Source organism: Tamandua tetradactyla, chromosome 15 (assembly GCF_023851605.1).
Source record: "Tamandua tetradactyla isolate mTamTet1 chromosome 15, mTamTet1.pri, whole genome shotgun sequence".
NCBI classification, from domain to species: Eukaryota; Metazoa; Chordata; class Mammalia; order Pilosa; family Myrmecophagidae; genus Tamandua; species Tamandua tetradactyla.
The window spans coordinates 74,404,479-74,431,528 of record NC_135341.1 but is presented as its reverse complement, the minus strand read 5'-3'; the positions used below and the strand labels follow the sequence as shown (position 1 = coordinate 74,431,528).

Genomic DNA, 27,050 nt, shown 5'->3' with positions numbered 1-27,050 from the left:
TAGCTAAATAAAACCAAGAGGAAAGCATTACCTAATTATAAAAGTTACTACAGGTTTTCTGGGCATCCCTTTCACCTCTTAGAAAAACATGTAGAGCTTTGAAACTAGAAGTTGTTTAAGAAACCACTGACCAAAATTAATTTCCCCAAATCTATTCATCAATCAAGCAAAGTAAGGGAAATTAGCATTTGCTGACCAGTTCTTATTATACCTTGCCCTATTCAAACCTGAGGTAGAGTCATAATCATCCCTTTATAAATTAAGAAACCAAGAATTAGAAGAGTTAACTTCCTTGCCTCTGGTTAGGAAGTGTTTCTTAATCTTCCCACCGGTGACATTTGCTGTGGGGGACTGTCCTGTGCATTGTACGATGTTGAGCAGCATCCCTGGTCACTACTCACTAAATGCCAGTATCATTTCCCATCCTCACATCTCCCCCAAGTCCTCACCCCCACTGTTGTGACAACCAAAAATGTATGGAGACATCGTCAAATGTCCCGTGGGGGGAGGGGGGGCAAAATCACCCCCAACTGAGAACCACTGGATTAGAGGAAGCCAGCATTTTCATTCAATTAACAACAGCTTCACTCCCAGCAGTTCAAACTGAGTAAGGCACAAGGTTTCTACTCTCAGAAGCTCACTTAAAGCTTTAAACTGAACTCTGAGGTTCAATTTAAAACCTCTCTCTACACATAGCCCTACAGCACATATACCATGATAATCTACCTTCACCTGTCCCAAATCAGCTCACTCCTCCAACCAGTCAGTGGCACCTCCACTAGTCCACTCATCTAGGTCTGACAGCTTATAGTACTTCTAACGCAACCTTCCCCTTCATTCCGTCTATCTAGGTACTCCCCAAGTCCTGCTAGTTTTACCTGTAAAATGTCTTTCTTACTCATCCCTACTCTCTACTGCCACCATTCAGATACAAGTCCACTCACATACACACACCTTTATCCTCTAACAGAAAAAAAAAAAAAAACATTAGAAGGCAACCTCTCTAGGTCCCTCAAGTGCATTAAGAGTATACATCATAATACCATAAGGGAACTATCAACCTCTTGAATAGGGAGCAGGCTGACCTAAAAGACTGGTCAGCAAAGACCAAGTCCACTTTTTTCTAAGGTGGGGAAGAAAGCCAGAATAACGAACACTAGATTCACAGCCAGATGTTAACTCTTTCAATAAATAGCAGCCCTGATAAGCATTAAGAAAAGGACTTCACAGTCATTAGTTTGCATGCCATTAAAAAGCGGCTTGCATGCTATTCCTGGCATTAGAGCCATGAACTTTTTTCACCTGCTCCAAAGGAATGCAAAACTGACACTCAAAAGAGCAAATGAGGTAAGACTCCAAAAAAAAAGTTTGAACCTATGAGCATTTCTGCTCCTGCTCATGAAATAAACTCAGATAAAGTTAGGTAAAGAAAATATTGCACTAGGGAAACTCTAAAACACATGGCTAAACAAAATCTAGTAAAATCACTGCATACAAAGGCAAATACACACACACACACACACACACATACATATATATATATATATATATATATATAACTACAGCACCAAAAGGCTAAATTATTCATATTATAAATAAAAGGTTCTGATTCAAGATGAGAGGAAATCCAGGACATGTTTTAAAACTGATCTCTCCCTCAGGCATATATCTTTAGTGTACTATTGGTTCTTAGGAAGTGCTGGATTCTTTTTAACTTCAATACCTTAATCAAGAGAAAGTTCAATTTCTGAAATATACAACATAATCAAAACTTTTTATTTATACTTTACCCTTTTAATAAACAATGTTCAAAGAAGTATGGTGGCTTTGGATGGATTTTATATGGTGTGTGAGTATATCTCAATAAAACTTGTAGTTTAAAAAACAAAAGTATGGTGGGTGACATGAATATTTATGCTTCAGTTACATCAAACAATGAAGAATGGCAAAAATATTTAGGGTCCTGCTGAGATAGCCCTCAGGTTATTTAAATAAAAAATATAATGAATAAAAATGAAAATTTCTGTAAGTATGCTTCAATGTCCCAGAGTTTTCTAAAAATATATCAAGCTAAACTGCTGCATTTCCTCTTGGGATACAAGTTTAGGTCAGCACCTTACCAAGTATCAAGCCAAAAGGCCTTACATTACTAAAGAAATTATAATTAAGAGGTTTATTATATAATTTCAATTCACACATTCTAAGTGAGACTGAAGCTGAATTAGAAGACCAGTCACAGCTAATTTAGGATAATACGTCTGACTCCTGCTATTAATGTCCTTCTGCCTATAACCTACAGTAGGTTTGCAACATTTTCATTCAAACTTTTTCTTAACATATCACAAACTTAGCCAAAGCTACACTAATTCAACACAATCTGAGTAACTTCCTTATGGTTCTGAGATTCATACTTTTGTCGATAGCAACTAAAAAGGCTTAAATAAGGAAGATATGTTAACAAATGCACTTACATTTCAGCTATATAAATTGAGGAGGAAATGCATCAATTTATCCTGCCATATTTTCTTCTCAAGAAATCCTGTATAAAATGATGGCATTAATCTCAGAACTCCCCCAACCAGTTTTTACTTTACTGCTTTTTACCAACACTCGTCCACATGAAAAAACATAGTCAACCTCGTCACAACTGATACCTGAAACTATTATAAAAATAATCTGTCAGGCTGCAAGCGTAGTTAATTTAGTAGTAGAATTCTCGCCTGCCATGCAGGAGACCCGGGTTTGATTTCAGGCCTATGCACTTAACAAAAATTTTAAATATAAAATAAAATTCAACAAATGGAGCTGCAACAACCGGACAGTCACACAGAAAAAGAATGAAATGTGATCCCCAGTATACAGTATACCAAAAAAAAAAAATTTGTCTTTTACAAAAATGTGGGGTAACTTTTAGATTGATCATGAAGAAATCTTTAAGCCATTATTACCTGTAACGACAGTGTAATTTAAAATTCACCCCAGCTAACTTTAAACCATGGTGTTCTTTCCACTTTTAAAACAAAAATTAACCTTATAAAGCAGATTATGGTTAAACAAAATCTCGAAAGAAAACCAGCCTAGCCTCCCAAGGGATTTTCCCTAGGTGATTAGTTCGTTTCATAATGCTTCATTTAACAGAGTTCAATTCTGCTGACACTAAATGAAAGATAAAAACATTAAGACCAATCAGTATTTAGGATTTAAATGTCAGTGGGCTATTGCCTACAAATAATCTCTGCAGCATCCTTTGCCTGGCTAGTTTATAAAATGACGTCACATACATTAACTCTTTTAGTTTCAACTCTTTTCCAGCTGTGCTGATTAAGAATACTATTTAATTTACAAGACTTAGCAAATAACATTCACTATATTTTCCACACCTAAGGATATAAAATATTTTTATAACTTGGTTTACTATTTCCAGTTAAAGGAATATAATTAAGGTGGCTCCTCGAACTGTTTCCCTTATAATTTCTCCAACTATCCTAATCCAGTCTTTTCTTGAGACATTCCTAGCTGATTAACAATTTCAACATGGAATAAGAAACTATTTTAAAAAGTAAAGTATAACTACAAATACAATCATTTTCAAATGCTATCCAAAGGGGGGGAATTATTTCCTAGATCTATTAGCCCTGTTTATAATATTTATTGAGCATGTCTTGAAATCCTGAAGATTATGTTTCCATTCATTATTCAAAGAAACATATAAGGCTACATTAGTTTCTTATACATTAAATTTACATTTTCCCCTCCAATAGGAAAAGTCAAATTCATTCCAAAGAATAACTCCATTACTGAAAAGGAAAAACTGTTTGCAAAATTCTCCAACTAGAAATATATTTTTTAATAAGTCATTCCTTTAAACTGAAAACAATTTTTAAAAATCAGGAAACAGGGTAGCTATGGCTCAGTGGCAGAGATCTCACCTGCTGTGCTGGAGACCTGGGTTCGATTCCCATGCAAAAAATAAATAAAAATTTTTAAAAATCAGGAAACAGCCATTTACTTGTGCATCCCAGATTCCTAAGCACTGTCCATTTGGATTTGTGATAAGCATGTAAAAGGACTTCCAAAAGACTTTGATAGAACACTAATCTACAAAATGGAAGTCTAGGGCCAGCCCCTGAAATTCCAGGAAATAAATACTGGCAGGAAGTATCCATGAAGGATCCTAAGTCTAAAGCTAAATTCCTGGTCATGCTTCTGCTGGGAGTTGAGTGCACCCTGGGAGACTAAGTGCCAAAGAAAATACTACTGCTGCAAAAGGGAACCACGTGGGTGAAGTCACTCCCTCCTCCAACAACCACTGTAAATATGGCACACTCCTCTTGAACCCTGAAAGACCTAAGAACTTTCATGTTCATGCTCCAGGAAGCCACAATCAATCCTACCCTTTTCACACCTAAACATGTCATTTATTTGCACATCTGCTGTTGGTTCTCTGTTTTGGGAGAACAGCAGCCATCATTTGATTACTCATGCAGCCTAAATGTTTGCCCATCATTATTCTGGCCACTTCACAAACTAGGTTTCATTTATTCCTTATACCATTTAGATGGAAAAACTCAGAAAATAAGAAAAGATGAAAGCTTAGAAGCACAGTAATTTGTCAAGTTTTTAATAGGAAAAAATTACCCATTAGGATTTAAATACAAGACTCTCTTTCTACAATGATGCCCTGGCTCTAACTCTCTATGGCTTGAAGCCCTAAAACTATAGAAATTTTCTTAACTCCAGTCTTCCCCTAACTATTAATGACAACCTCATACAGCATTTTGGCCACTACTGATTGCCTTGCAACATTCAACTGTCATAACAGCAATATTAATGCCAGTTGGCTATTATTATGCATTACATACTGTATTAGCTATTTAACAATTGATATGTATTGAGTACCTGCTATATGCAAGACACTGTTCTAAATACTTACAACAACCTCAGGAGTTTGAAGATGAAGAAACTGAAGCACAAAAAGTTTTAATAATTTTTATCAGTCCAAATAATGGTAAGTGGGGATGTAGCATTCAATTCAGTTTATGTACCTGGCTCCAAAGCCCATGCTCATAAACTCTACCCTCTCCTCTATCCCAACACAATTTCCACAAGGTTTCTCATTTAATCATCTCAGCTATGTGAGCTAAGTATCAATTCCAATGTATAGATGAGGAAATGGAAACTCAAAAAGATAACTTACTTTATGCAGAAAGAGTATAAATGGTTAAGGCAAAATATAAACCTATTTTTATTTCATCCCTCAAGCTGTTACTGCTAAATCATATCAAAAGAAGATACTACATATACAAAGGAATGCAGCATCAATCTATATATTTTAAGATGGCCAATAGCTTTGGAAATTTTCTTTGCAGGGGTTCTCAAAAACAGTAAGAAACTGACAAAAATTACCTCTTGATGACCACGAATAATGACGCAGAAAATCCCACAAGTCTTTAAGAAATGTGTAATCTTTTACTGAGACCAAATCAATCATACTTGGCCATAAAATACAGACTGAAGCATGCACTTCACTCCTGTCTCACAACTACTCCCTCCCACCTCAAATGATAATGTGTCAGCTTTATTAGTCAAGCTCTTCTATGTAAGTAATCAAGAACTAAAAGCCACATCTAAGAATCCACCTACTTTAGGCTACCCTCAAATTCTGACAGCAGAACCTCACCAACATGCAATAGGTTTTAGATGTTATTTAGGATGCAACTACCAAGAAACAGTGCATGAATGCATTTAATATCCTTTGTCACTTGTACAGAACAGATTTGCCTTTTTAAAATCTATAAAAGACAAAAAGCCTCAGAAAAGTGATTTTCCATATGAGCAGACAAAACTATTACTGCTTTGAATTGCTGTTTCTAAAGACCCAATTGCAGTTTTTCACTTCTCTGCAGTTAGATGCTAGAATTTTAGAAAATGTCTCCCACCAATTATCCCTCCAGAATAAAATTGGGCAATATAATCGTGCTGTCATTATATTTCCTACACATCCTAAGGGTCTCAGATAACAAACCAGACTGACGCATTTATAAGGAAACTCTATTTTTAAATTATTACTTCTACTTAGGTCAATCAAGCTTACATTTTCAACAACAGAAAAACAACGGAGAAAACAGCCAGCTAGCTCACTGCAACTCCTTTGTACCAGGGACAGATTTTAAAAACCAAAAGAAACAAGATGAAAATCTGTAATGTATAAGCATCTTTTATAGCATAATATTGTAGTCCAGCGAAAAAGTTAAAAAAAAAAAAAAAAAAGAAGAAGGTTATCACACAAGAAGAAAGAAGTCAGTCCCACGAAAATAAGCATGGTATGATTGTTTCAGGAGAAAGATTGTTTATTCCGGGTTGTTCAACTCTTTAAAAATAACCGGTGCTGTATAAAAAATATTAAATATTTTAATGAGGTTGAAGGAATCAAGCGCATGATAATCTAATACGTCCATAGCATATAGTGGGCAAACAGGTTCCACTGTCAATCTCCTAAAAGATGTTTTGAAATAGGGTGGAACATTAAAAAAGAAGTCACCTGATAATATTTAATTAAACTCAGAGTTATTTTTAATGGGATCTCTCATTTCTTAAATTGTAAACTGGGGGGCAATGAGATTTTTTTTTCAAATCTGGCAATCAGGTAAAATCGGTTTCTTTCCTATAGATGAATTAAGTCGCATACCACACCAAAGCTAAATATGCAAATATACAGAAATGCAGCCCAGCCCCACCCCACCCCCATTTCCACTTCCCCTCGGTGATTCCTTTCAAATAACAGTTTAAACATTCATAGATGCCATCTGAGATGAAAACTTCCCTTCCATTTCCCAAGCTAAAAAAAAAAAAAAAACATGAAAGTCACTATTGAATCTTACTCCACAAAATGCCCCCATGTTACCAAAATATGAGCTAAATACCCAAAAGAAAGTAAATCCTTGGACACTTCGCATGCAAAGGAAAAAATAAAATCACGAAAATAAAAGGTGGAAAAAGAAAGGCAACTTAAAAGCAAAACCACCACACCCTCAACTCCGCGTTTGAACCCGTCTGCCAGGGGCCTTTACCTTCATTTTCCATCGAAACTGTACTTGGGTTGATGCTAAAAAGTCTTTAGTGTCAGCCGCGGCCACAGAGGTAATAAGGACGAGAGACGTACAAGGAAGACAAGCCCCCGGAATCCCAGGCTGTCACCCCCGCTCCCGGCCACGCGTCCCACGGCTGCTCCCACCACCCCCAGCAGCAGCATCTGCAAGAGAAACCAGGAGAAGCGGCGCTGACGAGAGGGAGGACGAGAAGGGAGACCCTGGCATCTTGCGCTCGCCCCCTCGGCCCCCCACGGCCCCCCGAGTTCACGCCTGTGGGGCGGCGCCCTCGAGACACCCCCCCCCAAGACAGGGCATCCAGACACCCCCTTCCCTCAAGACCTGGAAGTTTCTGGAAATGGGAGGCAAGAGGTAATCCCAGGTGCCCCTCCTGCGGGTTGCGGGGACTCACCCGCGGGGCTCGCGGGAGCACCCCGCGCACCTGGGACGAAGAGGAGCGGCTCGCGGGGTGGCGGCGCAAGCTCGCAGAGCGAAGAAACAGCGGGCGGGGAAGGGAAAGGGAGGTGAGGGGGCCGGTCACGCTCGGCCCAGCCGGCTCCGCGCGACCGCGCTCTCCTGCTCCCGCCTTCGCCTCGGCCTCGGCCTCGGCCTCCGCCTCCACCCCACCCCACGTCCGCCTCCTACGTTCCGCCCCTCCCCGCCTCCCGCCGCCCCGGCGTGTCCCGCACTCCGGGTCTCGTCGCCGACGGAGCTTTGTCGCTCCTACTTCCGCTGCGAGCCGCGCGCGCGCACGCGCAGCCTCACGCGCGGGCGGGGACGGCGGAAGTGAAAGGTGGGCCTGGTGGCGGGCCCTGAGTCGGGTGTGAAGCCGCAGACTAGGGGCGTTCGCCGGGTGGGAGACCGTTCCCAGCCCAGTCCTGGTCTGCAGGCGGCTCCTCACCGATCCCCGGGACTGGACCTGCCGGTTCCTACACACCCGCGGGGCGCCAGGGCTCGAGACCCGCCCGCCCTCCTCGTCGGCCATGCGTTCCCATGAGGCGGCCGCGAGGTTGGGTCGAGCGGGCCGGCGCTGGCATGGCCGCTGTCCCCGAGGCGTTTGAGCGCCCTCATCAAAGGCGACAGGGAACGCCCTTCTCGTCGGGGCGGCCGTCACAATTCGGTAGGCGACGCGGAGGCTACCGAGGGAAGAGGGCGAGTGCGGAGATCGCCCCAGTTCCTACCATTACCTAAGGGACTGCGAACACCTCCCGACCCTTGCACCCTCACTTGCAGACCCCTCTTCTGGCTGCTTGGTTCTTCCTGCAAAGAACAGCTCCTTACGCAGCGATTTTCTAAAATCCTATCCTTGTCAGGGGGCTGCTTCAGTGTCCGTGCCTAATGAGAAGGCATGAATTAGCCTCAAAGAGCTCCAGGGAGGAATTCTTGACCTTTTTCTTTGGTTTCAAGTGTATAAAACCGGGGAGAGACTAGAACAGCCGCTAGAAACCAAGTATTCAGAGATCGAAGCTGAATGGGCATTACCTTCGGTCGTTATGCCTTTTGCCACGTGAAATTGAAACTTGCTCAGCACCTCACCCAGACCCCTATAAAGTGTTCTTTAAGGCATGATTGACTTGAATAAACCTTCGTGAGCCAGACATTACAGACACTGACCCGCAGTCTCTCACATCTACATCCACTAGATGGCATGTCTAGTTCGTGTGCCTCCTTCAAAGAACTCTAGGCTGTTCAAAAAAGAATTTCCTTATATGTTAGAGGTATTTTTCTCCATCAACTTATACCCACTATAAAGTAACCCCTGGGGGGTGCAAGGGTAATTCAGTGATAGAATTCCTGCCTGTCATGTGGGAGACCCATTTGGATTCCAGGCCCATGCACTTCCCCCAAAAAAACAAAAATTCAAAAAGTGATGCTGCAATAACACAATACACATACGGAAAAATAATGAAATGTGACCCCGTCACACACCATACAAAAAAAAAAAAAGTTACCCTGATCTCAGGTTCTGTAACATCTAAGTTCTCTCTAACTACAAGTTCAACATCAAACAACTGGGCAGGTTGCCTGTTTGCCTAGGTTTGGTTCCAAAGAAGTGGAACTGGTATAGGATCAAAAATCCTAGACGGTTTTCTAGATATACCTTCCTTATAAGAAATGAGATTTTTTAGGGAGAGAGGTCACTTTTAAATTTCAAAGATGAAACTATAAAAACCAAGATGAATTGATTTCTAGTTTGAGTTACTGTTTTTGGCCTACTTCTGGTTTGCATGTTTAGTGATTTATGTCTGGACAATGGCATTATATGCCTATGAATTGTACAACAATGTTCCATCTCTTCATCAATGTGTAGTCTATTTGTAACAATTATTCGTTACTACTTATTGGTCCCACGTCTTAATGTCCACAGTATCATGTTAGAAACAAAGCCTTTGCTCTAAATAATAATAATAAGCAAAAGAAAGCATCTAAGGTTGGAAATGTACAGCATATAAACAATATTTGCTATTAACATGGGATTTACAAAAGAGAGGGTAATTTCACTGTACAAATTAACTGTTAGATTGATTTAATTAGCTCAAATATTTTATCTAAGACTACTTTTAGAAGTAATCTATTGTGCACCGCAATACCCCAATATTAATATTGAATCCATAATTAACTTACCCCCAAATTTATAGTTCCATGGCTTATACCTAGGTAGTTTTCACTGAAATTTTACTATTTTTGTTGCCTAAATTCTAAAAGTCATAGCTCCTATTACTAAGCCAAGAAACAAACAGGATAGAACCAGATTTACCCAGAGGAATTGATATATACTTAATTTTTAATCCACTGTCAGTCATCTCACAAATTTCTAGGCTTGGGAGTGCAAAGAACCTTAATCATAGAGCTGTTTCTACCACTTCCTTGAACCTCATCAGCTTTTTCTACAGAGTGATCCTGAGTTCTGTGCCTGAACACCATCCAGGCCAAACTAACCGTTATCAGTAGAACCAACATCTACTTCCTGTATATATGAACAATAGCATCTACTAACACTATTCAAACCAGAGCAATCGGGAATGCTTGAACCACAGGTTTCAGAAATGTACTTTCTTATCCCAGCAGTCCCTCCTCAGACCAGTTAACCCGCCATGAGACAGTGTTGTGTTGCAATATAAAACACCTCCTAATCATATTAAGAAGGAGACTAAACCATATATGAATTACAAATATATATTTTTTTATGAATAATAACTACCCACCTTTCCCTCAAAAGATTGTTAGAAGGATCTGATGCGACAACAAAATTAGAGAGGTAAATTATGAGCACTGTAGGAGTATAGGACTATCGTACAGAGAAACAAGCAAAAGTGTGAGATTTTAACTAGCTATAATAAAATTGATGGCAACGAAATATATTATATACAAGTTTCCTCCTATTTCTTCCTTAGAATCAATGCCTTAAGAATCCTTTCTAGGAGATTGTATGATCTCATTGACATAAAATAATTAGAATAAGCAAACTCATAGACTTAGAATATAGGTTACCACAGGCTGGGTGGGGGTAGAGAATGGGGAGTTAATGTTTAATTCATAAGGAGTTTCTATTTAGATTGATTGTAAAGTTGGAAATGGGTGGTGGTGATGGTAGCACAATATTATGAGTATAATTAACAGCACTGAATTATGAATGTGGTTAAAAAGGAAACTTTACGTTATATGTATGTTACAAGAATAAAAATTAAAACATAAATCATAGATAACACAGTAAGCCCTATTGTAAATGATGGACTATAACTAATAGTACAAGTATACAAATGTTATTTTATGAATTATAACAAATGCTACACTAATGCAAGGTGTTAATAATAGGGTGGTATATGGGAAAAATACACCTAATGTAAACTATGGACTATAGTTAATAGTACAATTTTAATATTCTTACATAAACTGTAACAAAGGCACCACATTAATGCAAAATGTCAACAATAGAGGGTATATGGGAACACTGTATTTTTACATGATTTTTCTGTAAACCTATAATTTCTATAATTTAAAAAAATTTTTTAAAGAATCTTTAACCTACACAATTAAATATATCTGATGCAAAAAGATCATTGCAGGAGAAATTTATCAGGCATATCTGCTTAAGGGAAATATTACAAATGGAGGAAATTGAGGAAGAAAGGTCATGATGTTCTAATTTTAATTAAACTGTGCCTTATTCCAGAAAGAATGTGAGGCATCTTATTTTCAATATCAAATTTGATAGCTTACATTGTTATAAATCCGGATGGAAATGGAATCCGTGGCCTTTTCAAATTTGAAAACTAACTTGGAAAAGGTTATTTTATAATTTTTCCTCGATTAATGGCTTATTTAAAGGCTGTTTTAATACTATTTTAAATGCTAGATGTTACTGGATCTTAACTACCTACAGAAATGAAGTTATTTTTTAAGTGGGCATTTTAAAAGCATATAAAGATATAACCCTTTATTTTTAGAAGCTAATCCATAACCAAACAACAGAAGTATTGTTCTACTTATAAAGGTCATGCAAAGCATCAAGTTTGGGGAAATGTAATCAATGCAAGAAGTATCATATGAAATCAGTGTCCAGCAACCGCATGCCAAACTGCTATAAATCTAACTAGTTTCATGTTTTAACAATGCTAGAAGAATAAAAGTTGGAAGCAAGAGTAAAATCAGAATGGGCTCAAATATTTGATTCCTGTGATTGGTTGATTTTAATAGCACATAGATCCCCAAGCATCTGCAAACATTTCATCCCACTGAAATCCATATCCTCTTCCACACTGACTAGCAACCTACACACGAAATATTTAATGAAACAGCAGAAGTAACTGAAATGGAAAATTTTAAGTGTACTCTTTTAATTTTTAGTCTGAAAAAAAGTTTAAGTATAACATTTTCCCCATTCAACAGATTTCACCCTGTGATGATAGTTGACATCTTTGGTATGTACCACCAATCAGATTACATTCTTCTGCATGGCTGGAAAGGATGGGGTGGGCTGCAGTTAAGGATCAAAAAAGGAAGGCAGAAGAGCAAGGTGGGTGTGTGAATTAACTCTAGACCTCATTATTTCACTGGAAAACAGTCATTCAATAATGTAACCAAGAAGTTAGAAGCTAACAAATGATTATGATAACTGAATCATTATATAAATTTTTTTTCTTCATTTCTAGTATAATATAGAAGAACCAAAAGAAAATATCTGAAATTTTGAAACCTACTCAATTGAAAGTTGTAGAAACCTAAGAAGTGGCTATGCTTTGTACCCCTTATAGTCTAACACAAAGGCAACCCCCAAATGTTAATGAAGGAACTTAGAGTCAGCTCAGAACTAACCGTTGACTTGCTCCTGTTTTATAACTTTAGAGTTTTATAATCACAAAGACAACCCCCTAATGTTAACCATAAAACTCAGAACTAACCATTGTCTTGTTCTTTAATAGCTAGCTTAGTTCTAGCATAGCTCCATTCCTTGTAGCTACTTATACTTGCTATTGTAATAGTAGCAACTCCATCTCCCTTTGTTTGAATCCACAAAAACCTTAAACCGCTTAGACTTGGGGAGACAGATTTTTAGGCCCATAGACCATCAGATCTCCTGCTTTGCACACAGCAATAAACTCTTTTCTTTGAAACCCCATTGTCTCAGGAATTGGTCATTTGAGTGCATTGGGCAAAGAACCTCCCATTTTTAATCGATATCAATTTGGCAACCCAGATGGGACAATGTCCTTAAGAAGTAAGGAGTCCACCTGCCCCAAATTCTGGAACCCCAACAGGACAGGAAAGCACAGTCATTGAGGCTTTTGCAGCCACTAGACCCTTTTAGTCTAGAGGCTCAGCAACTCAGTTTTCTTCTACCCTGGCAGCAATTAATTGGTATTTAATGAAATTAAGGAAGCATTTAATGTATATTTAATTGTTAATTGGCATGTTACTTAAATACATAGTGTCAAGTATCTGTTTAATTGGTAGTTGGTGCATTGCTACATTTATTGTTCAAGTGTTCCTAATTGATTACTGATTACTAAAATTCTTTAAAATGGGAAATTCTAATACTAATAGCATTCCTGAATGTAGCTCTTTGAGCTGTGTTTTGAAAAATTGGGAAGATTTTAGTTGCTAGCCCATGAAAAACACACAACCAAACAAAAAGTTTATTTCTGTAACACAGTCTGGCCTCAATATAATCTAGAATTAGGAGAAAAATGGCCTAAGGATGGCTCTATAAAAAAGAACATTGTATTACAGTTAGAGTTGTTCTGCAAAAAAGATCAGAATGGGATGAGATGATGTACATCCAATCCTTTGTCTCTCTCAGCAATGAATGTTAATAAGAAAATGTAAAATTTTACCTGTAAATACTGGCAGAGAAAAGAAAATGTCCTCCCTGATTCAAATCCAGAAGATCCAATAGAACCTTTATTAATACCTTCATCTGCTCCACCTCCACCCTATAACCAAGTCAATAGATCAGGAAAGGAGGAAGTTCCCTACCTTTTCCTCCTCCCCCTCTGCCTCCTTTTCTCCCCTTTACCAAAGATAAAAGCATATGAAATAGAAATGATCTGCCCTCGCATGCCTGCCAGAGTACTCAATTTGGCTAGGGCTACCCTGCAGCAAAACTTCTACCCCTGCAGTAAGTACCAACGGGAGTAGAAAAACAGGAAGGCCTAAGATAATTTGCATGTGCATACTCCATTCTGCACATTGGATTTATATAACTAGAAAAAATAAAACCAATTATTTTAGACAAAAAAAAATTGAAAGCTTTGTTGCTTTGATATTTGCAACCTATAACCCAAATTGGGGACTATCCAGGCCTTGTTAAGTGCCTTGATAATAGGAGAAGTATAGAGAATGGTAATAGAAAAGGCAAAGCAGAAAGCAAATAATAAACAAGGAGAAAATACTGGCAACCCAGTGTATGCTGCAGCAAATTTAGCAGTACCAGTAAGAATCTTGAAGGGAATCCAAATGATGCAGGTGACTGGGCAAAATTAAAGCATTATTGTGGGTCTACAAAAGGGGTCCCTAAATAAATCTATAAACTTACAAAAGATGATCAAAGTAAGACAAGGACCAAAGGAAAGTACCTCAGCTTTCCTTGAAATAATTTATACTACTTAGCAGCAGTATACTGATATAGATCCAGAAAGTTCAGAGAATGTCAGAAATTTAAATTTGACCTTTATATTACTTGGAGTTTTCCTGATATAAGTGAGGCAGGATAGAATAGGGCATCAAAGCAGTGGTCCCTGGTTCCTCTCTAGCTCCAGAGGAGTTAATATACAACTGCACACTCCCTAGGACAAAAATTCCCTGAGCTAAAGGACACATGAGAAACCCTGCACACACGGCCTCAGTTAGTGAGTATCCCCATGGCTCTTTCTTTACAAGAGAAGCATCCTGATTGATAGCCTCCCGGGCTGAATCCTGAAAAGTTGGAATGACCTGCTTACCATTGAACTAAAAAAGAGAGAGCTGATCTCTTATTTTAATGTTGCTTGGCCTCAGAATAAATCAGAAGGAGGAAAAGAATGACCTCAAAATGGCACTTTTGGCTTTAATGCCTTCCTCCAATTAGATCTTTTTTGCAAAAGGGATGAAAGTGGTCTGAAATCTCATATGTCCAGCTTTGCATGGCTCTATATCAACAAGACCATAGGAGGACTTTTAAATATGTTATCTCAAAGGGAAGTTAAAAGATGTATCCTTCTCATCTGAGGCAAAGAAGGAAGCAGATATATTAGATGACCCATTGTCAGCCCAAATCCCAAAACTTAAAACCCCACATAGGCTCAGGGATGATCCCCCCAGGCCCAGACCCTGAGCCTACCAGACCTGATGCCCTCATAGACATTTCCCCTTTAAAGGAAAAGGCTTCCAAACCCACCCCACCCACTTCTTATTCAAGTCTGGCAGGATATACTCGCAGTGAAGGGACTACCTCCCCTTCTACCCCCAGAGAAGGAAAAGAAGGATTTAGAAGTAAATGAAATGTACCCTTTCTGGGAAGTGGCCAATGGGGAGATGGGAACTATAAAGGTCTATGTCCCTTTTTCTATAAATGACTTAGCACAGTGTAAGAAACAATTAGGAAAACCTTCTAAGGATCCCTCCAAGTTTCTGCAGGAAATAAAAAACCTGATCCAAACCTATGAGTTCACCTGGAGGGATGTCCAAGTCATTCTTTCTACTTGCTGTACTCCCGAGGATAAATGAAGGATCTGGGCAGAAGCCCAAGGACACCAAACAAGTTGCATGGGGAATAGTCCACACAGTATAGGGTGGGGGCCAAGGCTGTCCCAAATACAGATCCCGGCTGGAACTCTCAAGGAGGACGGCAAGATCTTGATGTAAGAGACCATATGATTTCTTGCTTAATAGAGAGTATGAAAAAAATATATTGTGAAGCCTGTAAATTACAACATACTTCAGAGAATAATTTAAGAAGACAAGGAAAATCCTGCTTTGTTTCAAGGGAGACTAGTGGAAGCTATGAAAAAGTATACTGTGCTGGTTTGAAATTGTTATGTACCCCAGAAAAGCCATATCTTTTTTCCTAATCCAATCTTGTCATGGCAGACTTACTGTTTGGGGTGAAACCTTGATTAGATTGTTCCGACGGAGATGTGGCACATCCAATTTTGGGTATGATCTTTTGATTAAATTACTTGCCATGGGTCTATGACCCACCTAATTATGGGTGTGAACTTTTGATTTCCCCTTCATTGTGGCTCTTAATTAGTTATGGGAGTCCATAAAAGAGCTCATGGAGAGATAATTCAGAATTGACATAGATGCAGACATTTGTAGTTTCTTGGAGTGCTGACAGAGACCCTTGTATGGCCAATACAGTGAAAGCTAGGATGCAGACGTTTGGAAATGCAGAAACCCTAGGAAATGCCAGGAGTTGGGAGAGCTGGCAGATGTTAGACAGGGACCATAACCCAGCAGATGTCACCCCATGTGCCTTTCCATGAGATGTTAAGCAAGCCAGAAGCTGCAGAGAGCCAAAAGAAGCTAAGAGAAAAAATCTAGAGTTGCCCCAGAGAAGCTAAGAAAGGACCAGTAGCCTTCCCATGTGACAGAGGAAACCCGGACGTCATTCGGCCTTTCTCTGAAGTCAAGGTATCTTTTTCTGAATGTCTTAGTTTGAACATTTTTATGGCCTTATAATGGTAAACTTGTAACATAATAAATTCCCTTTATAAAAGCCAATCCATTTCTGGTATATTGCATTCCAACAGCTTTAGCAAACTAAAACATATACCAATGTAGATCCAGACTCTGAGGAAGGGCAAATCGTGCTACAGATCAACTTTATAGGCCATTCAGCCTCAGACACAAGGAGAAAACTGCAAACGATGTCCTCAGGGCCCCAAACGGCTATGCCTTTTCTGACTAATGCCTTTTCTGTCTTTAATAACCAGGACAGGAGTGCAGAGGAGGACAGGAATAAAGCAAGGGTCCAGCTATAAAGGGTAAGCAGCCACCTCAGAGCCACTCTGGGCAGAAGATGCCCAGAACTTGTCATCAATGTGGAGAGCTGTGGCACTAAAAGCAGAAATGCCCCCAGGGCGGAAGGAGCCCTGAGGATGGGGAGATCCCCTGGACATCTGTGATACAGGAAGGCTGGACACTGGGCCTGAGCCCTCAAGGGGAAACAAAGGTCCTGTTGATTGCCCCAAACTGGGCTGAAGGGGCCCAGGGCCAATGGTTCCATGTGGATCTTGCTGAAGAACATCAATCCCATTGCGCCCTGGGTGATATTTGACATGGCAGGTAAGACTGATAATTTTTAATTGATACAGGAGCCACATATTCTGTCTTAACCTCTCACTCCAGCCCTCTCTCCGCAAAGACCTATCCATAATAGGAGTAGATGGGAAGTCTCAGACTCGAGCCTTGACCCCAGGAGTGTATCTCCCCTACCAAGTTAGTAGTATTCTTCTAAGTCATCCATTTTGAATAATACCACAGTGCCCCTCCTCACTACTAGGAAGGGATACACTAAAGGCATTAAGTACCCAAATCCAAATAATAGGCTGTCTGCCAAAGCAAGAACCTGAAAGCCCCATTGAAAATATCGTGGCTTTAAGTATGATGGTATTGGGACTGAAAGCTCTCTAGAGTTTCTCCCCTCAGAGTTAAAAAGTCAAGTAAACCCCAAAGTCAAGTAAACCCCAAAGTCTGGGAAACAGAGCTGCCTGGGAATGCAATTCACATCCCTCCTATTGTAATCCAGTACAAAAAGAATTTACCATTTCCCATAAAAAGACAGTAGCCTCTTAAGCAGAAGGACTTAAGCAGAAGGTATCCAATGTCTCATCCAAAATTTCTTAAAGGCAGGACTCCTCATCCCCTGTAAGTCCTCTTGTAACACCCCCATTCTGTACCTTAAAAAGCCAAATGGGACCTACTGGTTAGTGCAAGATCATAGAGCCATAAAACAGTTTGTCATTCCCCTCCACCATATTGTAGCTAACCCTTACACCCTCCTCAATAAAATCCCAAGCCCCACCATGTGGTATTCAGTTCTTGATTTAAAAGATGGATTCTTCTGTATACCTTTAGACCCAGGTTTTTCGTTTCTTTTTGCCTTTGAGTGGTACGGGTCTGAAAACACAATCCCAACCCAGATCACATGATAGTCCTACCCCAAGAGTTCAGGAACAGTCCTCATCTTTTTGGGAATGTACTAGCATAGGATATCACCCTTCTGTGTTTAGAATCTAGCTCCCTTCTTCAGCACATGGATGACTTATTAATAGTAGTTCTACTAGGGAGCCTTCCTCATATACATTGTTCCCACCCGTAATTTCTTAGCTGAACCAGGGTTCTGATTTTCACCTTCTAAAGCTCAAACCGCCTTGAAAAAAATCCCTTGGGTTTGCCCCACCCCAGGGAAGTGTGCTCCTTGTCATCTGAGAGAGTCCAGGCTATGCTCTCTGTGCTAACCCCTGAGACAAAGAAACAATTAAGAGCATTCCTGGGGGTGGCAGGATTTTCCAGGATCCAAATACCTTGATTTGGAGAAATTGCATGGCCTCTGTATGAAGCCATCAGGGGACCAGATAGTGCCCCTGTAGAATGGAAAGCTGAGCAGGCTACTGCCTTCACAGCCCTCAAGGATGCTCTTACCAGCCTGCCTGCCCTGGGCCTGCCAAACTTAGATATTCCCCTTTATCTATATATAATTGAGAAGAAAGGGGCAGCATTAGGAGTCTTAGTGTAAAAGCTTGGAAACTTTCCCAGACATGTGACATACTTTTCAAAGTCATCAGATACCACAGCCCAGGGATGGCTGCCCTGCCTCAGATCAGTAGGAGCCACTGCCTTATAGAACAAGTCATAAAGTTGACGTGAGGACAAGCTCTAACAGTGTATACCCCCACCAAGTTAAGAGACATTCTGGAAGCATGGGGACATCAGTGACTTTCAAACAATAGACCCCTAAAATATCAAGCCCAGCTCTTGGACATGCCAGAGGTTCAAATCCAAGTCTGTATCACTCTGAATCCAGCTACCCTGTTGCCTGTAAGCCCAGATCAGGGAAGTGCACCCCTTGAGCACACAAGCACAGAAACACTAGTTCAGAATTATTCTTGCAGGCCAGACCTACAAAACCATCTCCTAGTTAACCTGGAGTTAGGATGTTTCATGGATGGAAGCAGTTTCATGAAAGAAGGAGTTAGAAAGGCAGGATATGCTATTGTCTCCCTGCAGGAAATTATAGAAACAAAGCCTCCACCCCCTGGGACCTTGGCCCAAAAAGCTGAACTCATAGCTCTCACTAGGCGGTTAACATTAGCAACTGGGGAGAAAGTTAATCTCTACACTTGACTCTAAGTATGCCTTCCTTGTGTTGTATGCACGTTCAGCTAAGGGAAAGAGGGCTGCTCGCTCATAATAAATCTCCTGTCAAGCACAGTCAGGAAATTCTCAACCTGCTGGAAGCTGTATTGCTCTCCCAGGAGATGGCAGTAATTCACTGTCAAAGGCACCAAAAGTCCAAGTCTCTGGTGACCAAAGGAAATAACAGAGTAGGCAGAGGCGCTAAGGCGGCCATGTAGGACCCAATCTCTGTGCTAGCAAAGTCCCTGACCTCTCTCTCTCCCCCTATTACTGCTGTTTATACCCAAGAGAAGAGAAACTAGCAAAGAGATCAGGGTGTACCTGTGAAGCAAATGGATGGTTTATAGAAGAGGGGAAAATGTTTCCTGCCTAGTGAAGTTCAGTGGAAAGTTCTCCAAGGCCTCCACCAAGCTCTCACCATCATAGCACAAAAGTATGTGAAGGGAAAAATTGGGCCAAAACCATTAAAAAGGTTACTCAAAGTTGTGCTTTGTGTACCATTAACAACCCAAATTCTAGCTACCTTGTCTGACCACCAGCCCTAATACCCCCAGTTCGGTGGTGAAGAATGTACCAGGAGAAGACTGGCAGGTCAACTTTACCCATATGTCACCTGTCAAGGATTCAAATACCTTCTAGTCTTTAGATACCTTTAGATGGTGCCTAGAAGCCTTTCCTACAGCTAAGACACTCCCTAAGCTGCTTCTTAAAGAAATTCTCCCAGAATTAGGGTTGCCTGTTTCTATCCAAAGGAACAATGGGCTGGCCTTTGTTAACCACCATAACTCAAGGGGTAGCAATGGCTTTGGGCATAAAATATCACCTCCATTGTGCCAGGAGACTACAATCCTCCAGGAAAGTAGGAAGAGCCAACTGCACCTTAAAACAAACATTAACAAAGCTTTATCAAGAGACTCATAGACCATGGTTACCAAATCTTCCCTTGGCCCTCCTCAGAACGCACTTAGCACCAAAGGACCCCCTCTAGCTGAGCCCTTTTGAAATAATAAATGGGAGACCCTTTTTAAACCAGGATTTAGTGTTAGATCCAGAAATCCATAATCTAACCAAAAATCCATAATCTAACCAAGTACTTCACTTCCCTAGGAATCACACAAAAATTTATACAGGACATAGGGACCCAATTTCTCCCTGCCCCAGAGCCAGATATACCCATTTCTAAGATAAAACCTGAGGGCCCAGCATTAATCAAAACCTGGCCAGAAAGCAGGCCTGGCTCCTAGCTAGAACCCGAATGGGATGGACTTCACTTTGTAATTCTTTTTACTCCCACAGCAGTTAAAATCAGTAGAATCTCCAGTTGGATTCACCTGTCCAGGGTCAAGCTCCCAGCCAGGATCCTGCAGATCCTCCTGACCAGAAAGAATCCTACAGCTGTCAATCACTAGACAAATTAAAACTCTTACTAAAAAAGCAAGAGTTAAGTATAGTGAGCTCTCTCTATATATTTTGTGCTCTACTATTCCTTGTATCTCTCATCCTATCCAAACATGCCTTAAAAGGCCTTTTAAATTACACTGACCACCACCTCAATCTGTCCATTGTTGACTGTGCCCTAAAGAGTCTAGATCTATGTAGCTTAGCCAGCCCACAGTTCATATTGGGGAACTGCAAGCCTTCCCATCTCTTCAACTCTGCAGTGCACAGAACCTTGGTCTCATTACACATGGGTCCCCCTAGACTCCTTTCCAAGGGTACTCTCCCACCTTTTAAACAAATTTAAATCTCATCAATTTACAACATCTCCTATTACAGGTGCCTCCTGGCCTGGTAGACAGGCACACCCAGTCCTTGACCCTCGCCACTTCCTGCACCTGTGTGCGCACCTGGACTGCGCATCTGACATCTGGGTGCTCCATGACCGGCGCGCCTGGCTCACGTCCTTCCTGCAACCTGGCAGCCACCACTTGGACCAGGCCTTCTTCCTGTGCTGCCTGCTCAAGGCACCATGCATCAGCCGAGGTGGTGGACTGCCAGTGATCATCTCCATTAGAGGCAACTGAAAATTTCATATTAAAAGAAATCTGGGGCAATGTGATGTTGGCTAAGTGGCAGCATTCTCACCTGCCATGCCAGAGACCCAGCTTAGATTCCCAGTGCCTGCCCATGCAAAAAAAAAAAATCTGGTTGGCAGCCCCACAGTTCTATGCAATAAGAAGATTTGAAAACTTTACCTTGCTCTCTGATTTGCACACATTTTGGTTGGAGCCTGCAATAGAAGGCTCCATAGCTGCCAAATCACATGGTTAACTGCTGATGGGCGCTCCAGCTTTTACCAGGCAATGAGCTATACCTGGAAGATTTCAGACCATTTAGAAAAATGTTTATCCACTAAAAAAGAGGATTGAAGAAATCATGGAAGAAGGCAAAAAAACCTCACCAACTTGTGATGATGACTGCAATCTTTATAGTCTTTATGTGACTGTTCAAAGTATAAACAACTTTAATCTAAGTCATATGTCATATGCAAGAGCCATATGTAGAGGTCTGCTTGTTTGCAAGCTTTCCTATTTGAAGTCGTCCTGCTGAATAAGGAGGGTTGACCAGACTTATTTGAAACTCAAGGAACTTCATGCCTGTAAAAGTTATAGCACAGCCTTTCTTATTTCAAATGAACTATTGAGCTTTCTTGCTTATTTTATTCTTTAAACCTTACAGTATGCTCAAAAATAAAGTATTAATGCTCTTGTTACCGACATGAGAAAAAAATCATAGGGGTCCCACTTCTATATTGTTTTATCTCAAAAGTTCAAATAAGATGTTGTACTGTCTTTGTTTTGCTAACTATCCAGTGTATTAGCAATTTCCTGATGTGCTTAGCAGGTTGATCCATGAATTCTGTAAACTTTCTGTTGGAATTAATTTAAGGGTGTCATGATTAGGTGGTAAAATAGATTTGAGACAACCTTCAAGTTGATAATGTCATTTTCTTGCTATGTCTTTAGTTTTATGGTTAAAATACAATTCTGTTTAAAACCAAATAGCATTATCTGTTTCCCAGATTAAAATCTGCTTTACTTAATATCTTAAAGAACTATGAAGCTACACTGAAATCTATTTTAGTTAATATCTTAAAGAAATATGAAACCATGTATCAATTTAACAAAAACCATAATTATCTTTACTCTGAAGTGCCAACTAATAAATGCAAAGAATTTAGAGAAATGTAGAGCTACTCATCATTTAATGGTGTTAATGATGTTTATTGTCAGTATGTCTAATACAGGTAATTTTTCACCTCTTTGAAAAGAGCAATAATGTAAGTTGATTAGGTGGGAAATGATGAGTAAGACACCTTCTGTTTCAAGATCTTTGACTATATTGTCAAATGGATTTCATTTTTCATGAAGTGACTTAGTTTTTATATCTGTAAAATAGTAATAATAATAAATAAAGCTCTTGTGTGTTATTTAAAAAAAAAAAAGATGTGAGAACAATGAACCCTAGATAACATAGACATAACTAATGCAGATCCGAAGAAATGGCCAGTTAATTTAGAAATCCCAGGGACATCGAATTTCTTTTTCTTATAATTTAACAATAGAAAGAGCCATTCAACATGCAAACCATTTAGACAACAAGGCTGAATGTTTAACCTTTAGAGAAAAAGAGGGACATTCACAACTTCGGGACAGTATGGTATGGCTAACACCTGGATCTAGAAGATTAAGCCAGAAAGCCCCTCCTTGTTAAGAACAATGAAAACACTCCCACCCTTCTATACATGAAAATGGGCTGGCTGCCTCCAGAACAAGATGTCTCCAAGCTATAATATCACAGGAAAGTGGTTTGGGACAGAATGGTTTAATGGACATGATATTTGCTAGGTATCTACAAACAGAACTCAGTGGTTAAGTGGCACCAATTTACCACCCTGGTTGCCCCCAGGTTGGATAGGCAGATGCATTTTAGGATTTCCCCGGGGTCAAAGAATTATTCATAAAACTTTCCCATTATGAACAAATCTACCTTTATTAAAAGCTCAATGGTCAGGGATAAGCCTGGCCCTGGCACTGTGGGATTAACAATGCCATCCTGACAAAAAGGGGGGAAAGAAGTGTAACAAATAAGGTATTGGTGGCTGAGAGAGCTCAAAAAGAGTTGAGAGGCTACTCTGGAGATCACTTTTATGCAAGCTTCAGTTAGACATTGCTACCTATCATGGCTTGGCAGACCCAGACAAAACCATTCCTTCTGAAAGAATGCCTTGGGAATTAGATAGGATCTGCAAAGGTTCCACGCACCAGGGTAACTTTTCAGACACCTACAACCTCCAGATGGGTCTCTGGACCAGATAAGTCCTGAAATGCAGAGGGCCCAGCCCTTCCAGAACATCAACTAGTTCCATCTCTCTCTCTCCCATATTATCGACAGCCCCATCCAACACAAAAGAGTTAGAAGGGCCATAGCCCAAATACCCCTAAAGAGTGGGAAAAAGATCAAAGGTGATGGTGGAGTTATACAGAGAAGGTAGGGTTTAACAAATGACTATGATTGCTGAGTCATTATATTGATATTTCTTTTTGTCTCCAGTACTTTAGGGCAGCTAGAGGTAAAAACGTAAAATTGCAAAATTGTAACCCATGCCAAGCTCTGAAATCTGCTCCAGAACTAATTCTTATGATGTACTTTGAAATTTATTGCTTTTCCGTATATATATTATATTTCACAATTTAAAAAAAATAAACACCTTCATTTTCAAAAAAATAACCTCGATGGGCCTGATCTGTATTTCATAGGGTATGATCGCCTAGCTGCTGTACTTCTGCCTTCATTAGGCATAGAGGACGTCATATTTAGCATTGAACAATAAGCTTTAAGTGATAGACCTGACAATAAATATCTTTTAAACAGTGAATTGACTCTAAAACATTTCACTGAATGGCTTCAGAAGTCTTGACAGCTTCACAAGGAGGGACATATGCTGTAATAAAAACTGAATGTTGTACTAACATACCTGATGAAACTGATAACGTAACTGAAATGTTAGAACATATGAAAAGTCAAATTAATGCAGCAGACATTGGCCCCCTCTCCACTGGTATATTTGACTTATTTAGCTGGCTGCACACAGAAATGGGATCTTGGTTTCATTCAACATTACAAACAGGACTAATGATATTACTACTAATAATTACAAGCATACTTATTTTTAAAACTTGTCTCTGCTTCTTCTCCCATCCTTATTGCACCAGAGTTACTGAAAAGAAAAACATTAATTCTCTAGCCAAAACCTGAAGTTAAGGGATGTGTACAACTACAATCTAAGAAATTCCATTCCCCCAATCCCTAGAGTCGATGCCCCTTTGCAGCATGAAGTCAGAACAGTCATTGCCAAGATATCCCTTAAGATTGGGGAATGACCGAACAAGAGGGAGGAATTGTAACCAAGAAGTTAGGAATTAACCAGTGACTTATAATTACTGAATCATTATATAGAGTTTTTTCTTATTTTCTAATATATTATAGAAGAACCAAAAGGAAATACCTGAAATTACTGAAACCCACTGAGTTGCAAATTGTAAAAACTTTGGGACTGGCCCCACCTTGTACTTATAATCACAAAGTCTTAAAATCTTATAGTCTTATAATCACAAAGGCAACTCCTCACACTGAGAAATTTGAGTCAGCTCAGTACTAACCACTGGTTTGTTCTTGTGATGGTTCGCTTTAGTTTTAGCATTTGTAAATTGTAGCTGCTTATACTTGTTATCATAATGGTAACAATGCCATCTCCCCTTGTTTGAATCCACAAAAACATTAAACTCCTTAGCCTCTAGGGAGACAGATTTTTAGGCCAATAGGCAATCTGATCTCCTGCTTCATGCTTAGCTATAAACTCAACTTTGGGAAACCCCGGCATCTCAGGAATTGGTCATTTGAGCACATTGGGCACAGACCCCCCCCATTTTTTTTTTTCAGATTGTCTTTTATTTATTTATTTATTTAAAAAAATTAAGAAAAACAAAAACATTAACATATCATTCCGTTCTAAGTATATAATCAGTAATTCTCAATATCATCACATACTTACATATTCATCATTTCTTAGAACATTTGCATCAATTCAGAAGAAGAAATAAAAAAACAACAGAAAAAGAAATAAAACTATAACAGAGGGAAAAAAAAAGATTATACATACCATACCACTTACCCCTCACTTTCATTTATCACTAGCATTTCAAGCTAAATTTATTTTAACACTTGTTCCCCCTATTATTTATTTTTATTCCATGTGTTCTATTCATCTGTTGACCTGGTAGATAAAAGGAGCATCAAACACAAGGTTTTCACAATCACACAGTCACATTGTGAAAGCTATATCATTATCCAATCGTCATCAAGAAACATGGGTACCGGAACACAGCTAAACATTTTCAGGCAGTTCCCTCCAGCCTCTCCATTACATGTTGAATAACAAGGTGATATCTACTTTATGTGTAAGAATAACCTCTGGGATAACCTCTCAACTCTGTTTGGAATCTCTCAGCCATTGACATTTTGTCTCATTTCATCCTCCCCCTTTTGGTCGAGAAGGTTTTCTCAATCCCTTGATGCTGAGTCTCAGCTCGCTCTAGGGTTTTTCTCAATTCCTTGATGCTGAGTCTCAGCTCATTCTAGGATTTCTGTCCCACGTTGCCAGGAAGGTCCACACCCCTGGGATTCATGTCCCACGTAAACAGGGGGAGGGTGGTGAGTTTCCTTGTTGTGTTGACTGGAGAGAGAGGCCCCATCTGAGCAACAAAAGAGGCTCTCTTGGAGGTGACTCTTAGGCCTAAATTTTAAGTAGACTTGACCTATCCTTTGTGGGGTTAAGTTTCATATGAACAAACCCCAAGACTGGGGGCTCAGCCTATAGCTTTGGTTGTCCACACTGCTTGTGTGAATATCAAGAATTCAACTTGGGGAAGTTGAATTTCTCCCTGTTCTCACCATTCCCCAAAGGGGACTTTGCAAATACTTTTCCACTCACTGATCAAATCATTCTGGGGTTCATCAGGGCATCACTCTGGACAAACCAACAAAATCTCATGTCCTACCCAAGATTCCAAGTATTTATGGTAGAACCCCCCACTTTTGATCAGTAGGAATAATTCATATTATATAAAGCCCAAGATTTGTTTGGAAATTAAAATGTGTCCATTTAAAAAATACCATTCTCTCTACTTTACAAATTGGCATAATTCATTTCTGCTCCCAAAACCTTTTGCCTGTAGTAAATACATAATAAGGGCCTATTGAATAGAAGTGTAATCTGGAAAATGGTCATCTTAAGTAAATATTTGTTGAATGAGGAAAGCATAGTACCATTTTGCCTTTCTACTTGCTTCCTCTGATCAAACTAAAACCTGAGCTCTACTTTCCCGTAAAGCAAAGAAGAGTTAGCAGATTTCAAAAGGTTTAAAAATAAAACTGCAATTTAAAAAAATAAAATAAACAGATAAACTTACATCTCTGAAACCACCAAGGAATTAGCTACAACAATCTGGTCCGAAAAGAAAATAAATACTAATCACTGAAAGAAGTGTTAAATATTTAGCACTGCTCAGAGCAGATGAAATTGCACATCCAGATTTTTGAGTCCAGGAGACCATTTAAAATTTAAAGATAACAACTTTGAGGTGGCTGATTTCGTGCACATGGGAAATTTCAACTGAATTTGAGATTTTTTTTTTTTTTTTTTTTTTGCATGGGCAGGTACTGGGAATTGAACCCAGGTCTCTGGCATGGCAGGCAAGAACTCTGTCTGCTGAGCTACTGTAGCCCACCCTGAGCTTTAGATTTTAACAGCATGCATATCAATGCCTGACAAAGCCAAAAGTACTATAATTTGCAGAACATTTTTAGGCCGTTACCTTACGAACTAGGAATCTGCACTTAATTCCTGGACAAGATAGCTAGTAGGCTATATATTAAAAACAGGCCTTAGAATACCTACGTAAATTAAAAGTGAATATCTTCTACTACCTTTAAAAGCTTTGCTGATGGTTTGGTTGTCATAAATAGTTGAAATTATGGGTCAGATTCCATATCATGCTCTGCAGGCTTCCTGCAGAGTTTGCAGTAATAGCTCAGGCCTCCTCCCTCAGCTTTCTCAAC

At 39.7% G+C, this 27,050-nt stretch overlaps 1 protein-coding gene across 9 annotated transcripts in view; it reads right to left on the bottom strand.

The window, feature by feature from the left end:
* ATP2C1 (ATPase secretory pathway Ca2+ transporting 1) overlaps window positions 1–27,050 on the bottom strand; it is a 195,254-nt gene that overhangs the window by 136,956 nt on the left and 31,248 nt on the right. The window contains exons 1-2 of one of the 9 annotated variants that reach the window (XM_077130103.1): window positions 7,990–8,088; window positions 7,071–7,252 (exon numbers count right to left, since the gene is read on the bottom strand). The exons of 5 other annotated variants lie outside the window; for them this stretch is intronic. In XM_077130103.1, coding sequence (XP_076986218.1) covers window positions 7,071–7,076 — 6 coding nt within the window. In that variant the 5' untranslated portion in view covers window positions 7,077–7,252; window positions 7,990–8,088. Of the gene's footprint in view, window positions 1–7,070; window positions 7,253–7,500; window positions 7,709–7,989; window positions 8,151–27,050 lie in introns of those variants that run through there. 3 more of the 9 variants (XM_077130102.1, XM_077130099.1, XM_077130104.1) reach the window with 3 other exon arrangements.